Source organism: Hibiscus syriacus, unplaced genomic scaffold, assembly GCF_006381635.1.
Source record: "Hibiscus syriacus cultivar Baekdansim isolate YM2019G1 unplaced genomic scaffold, ASM638163v2 tig00112383_pilon, whole genome shotgun sequence".
Taxonomy (NCBI): domain Eukaryota; kingdom Viridiplantae; phylum Streptophyta; class Magnoliopsida; order Malvales; family Malvaceae; genus Hibiscus; species Hibiscus syriacus.
This window is the reverse complement of record NW_024063319.1, coordinates 4,323,981-4,325,981: the sequence shown is the minus strand read 5'-3', so window position 1 is coordinate 4,325,981 and position 2,001 is coordinate 4,323,981. Positions and strand designations below refer to the sequence as shown.

At 36.1% G+C, this 2,001-nt stretch overlaps 1 protein-coding gene across 1 annotated transcript; it reads left to right on the top strand.

Annotated features, from left to right (window-relative positions):
* Positions 1 to 1,765, top strand: LOC120178854 (uncharacterized protein At1g66480-like). The gene is made up of 2 exons (XM_039184629.1): positions 1 to 619; positions 1,650 to 1,765. Exons 1-2 carry the CDS (start codon positions 17 to 19, stop codon positions 1,707 to 1,709), a joined length of 663 nt encoding a protein of 220 aa, XP_039040560.1. The 5' UTR covers positions 1 to 16; the 3' UTR covers positions 1,710 to 1,765.
* Positions 1,766 to 2,001: the final 236 nt, after the last annotated feature.

Below are 2,001 nucleotides of genomic sequence, written 5' to 3'. Positions count from 1 at the left end.
TTTGTGTGAGGCGATAATGGGGAATAGTTTGGGAGGGAAAAAGATGACAAAGGTGATGAAGATAAACGGGGAGACGATGAAGTTGAAGACGCCGGTGACGGCGGAGGAGGTGTTGAGAGATTATCCTGGGCATGTTGTGTTAGAATCGGAAGCTGTTAAACATTATGGTATACGAGCTAAGCCGTTGCAGTCGCATCAAAGGTTGGAGCCGAAGAGGCTTTACTTTTTGGTGGTCGTGCCGGAGGCTCCAAAAGAGAGGATTCCGAGGAGGGTTCGGTCGGGTATAAACATGAGTGCTAAAGACAGGCTGCAGAGCTTGATGTTGTCGAGGAGGTCGGTGTCGGACCTTACGCTTCTGAAACCGACGATATCGATACCCGAGGGTGAAGAAGAAGGGGAAGGAGGAAGTGGAGCAACAAGGGTGAAAATGAGGCTTCCCAAGGCGGAAGTCGAGAGGTTGATGAAAGAAAGTGTTAACGAGGAGGAGGCGGCGGAGAAAATCATGCAACTTTGCATGGGGAAGACCGGAAACAGCCCACGTGGTGAAGTTGCTGAGCGGCGACAAGTGCATTGTGACGGTGGCCGTGGAAGTATCGGTGAAGTTTTCAAGGCCCGTGAGGTTTGTTTCTTACCAGACAATCACACCGTTTCCATGTTACTTTTCATAGATTTTAAATCCACTTGCACCTACGTATAAAATTAAAAAGTTTGACACTATTTTTTAAGGAAAAAAATGAAAGGTTAAGATTAATTATTTATTTTTTCAGTTAATATCTTTACATTTCTTACTATTAATCTCAACATTTGATTTTTTCTTATTTGATGATCCCAAAAGATTGTAAAACTTTTAAATTTTACACTATATAATTGAATTTTATTCCTATACTAAACTCAATTAGATAAAAAGACCAGGACAAAATCAAATTAAATTAAAATTAATTTAATATTCTTAACGGTTAAATATGTAGTAGGAGTCTTTGTTTATCTATATTTAATGAGAAAAAGGGCAACCTATTACCAGCATTTTGACCAAACATACACCCATTCTCAAGATGTAATTATTGTACCTCCTAAGCAAATCACATATTAGTAGAAAATTCTCTATATTGGAGTTTTCAAAGTTATTAAATGTTTCTAGAGTCTTATAGTCTCTTGACCTAAACGATGTTGATCTCAATATCGGCTAAATATATTATATGATGATTATGTTTATTTACCCTGTTGACCAAGAAATAATCATTATCAACTTAAGTCTCATGTCAGTACTAAAAGTTCGTATATAAATTATCATGTAAAACTAAAGTTTGAGTCTCTTTCAATTTTCATTATCTTTTTCAAATCTTCTATTCTCTGCCTTCTTCACAAATTATCGTAAAAACATTTTCACTCAAATTAAAAGAGATGAATCGTCAAACACCACAACTCTATTTCTCCTCTAAACAAGTAGGAATCCTTTTATTATGTGTTGCTTAGCAATTTTATTTACCACATAAATCCATGTCATTAGTTCCCATGATTATTCAAGGTAGAAAAGTATGAATAATATTTCGACTAAATTAAATTACTCGTTGAGTTTCTTCCTTACATGCATGCACGTCTTGTCAAATTTTGACTGGTAATGGAATCATTAACTATAAAGTTGTTTGCAGAAACGGGTGAGTTTCATGGCAATGAATGGAGCAAGGAGCCAAGTAGCAGTGAGTTCATAACAAAGCAAAGAGATTATGAATAAATTAAGAGCAGAGACGAAGGCATGGAAGACGGAATCGATTTAGAGAGCTCAGCCTACATTTTATTATTGTAGCTTTCTTCTTTTGTACATACAACATAAATATTCAGCTTTGAAAGCTTCGAGTGCTTTCATGGAGGAGCTTAGAGAGAGTGGTGTGACCCATTTTTCGGGGGGTGATTATAAGGAAATAACTCTCTTACTTCATGTGTTCATATGGTGAAATTGACAAATAACAACCATATATAATATATTTTAATAAGTTAAATCAT

Bases quoted from the DNA above. Each gene is read 5' to 3' on its own strand.
- LOC120178854 (XM_039184629.1), top strand. From the start codon at position 17: ATGGGGAATAGTTTGGGAGGGAAAAAGATGACAAAGGTGATGAAGATA. The intron at 620-1,649 runs GTTTGTTTCTTA...AGTTGTTTGCAG, and splicing joins AAGTTTTCAAGGCCCGTGAG to AAACGGGTGAGTTTCATGGC.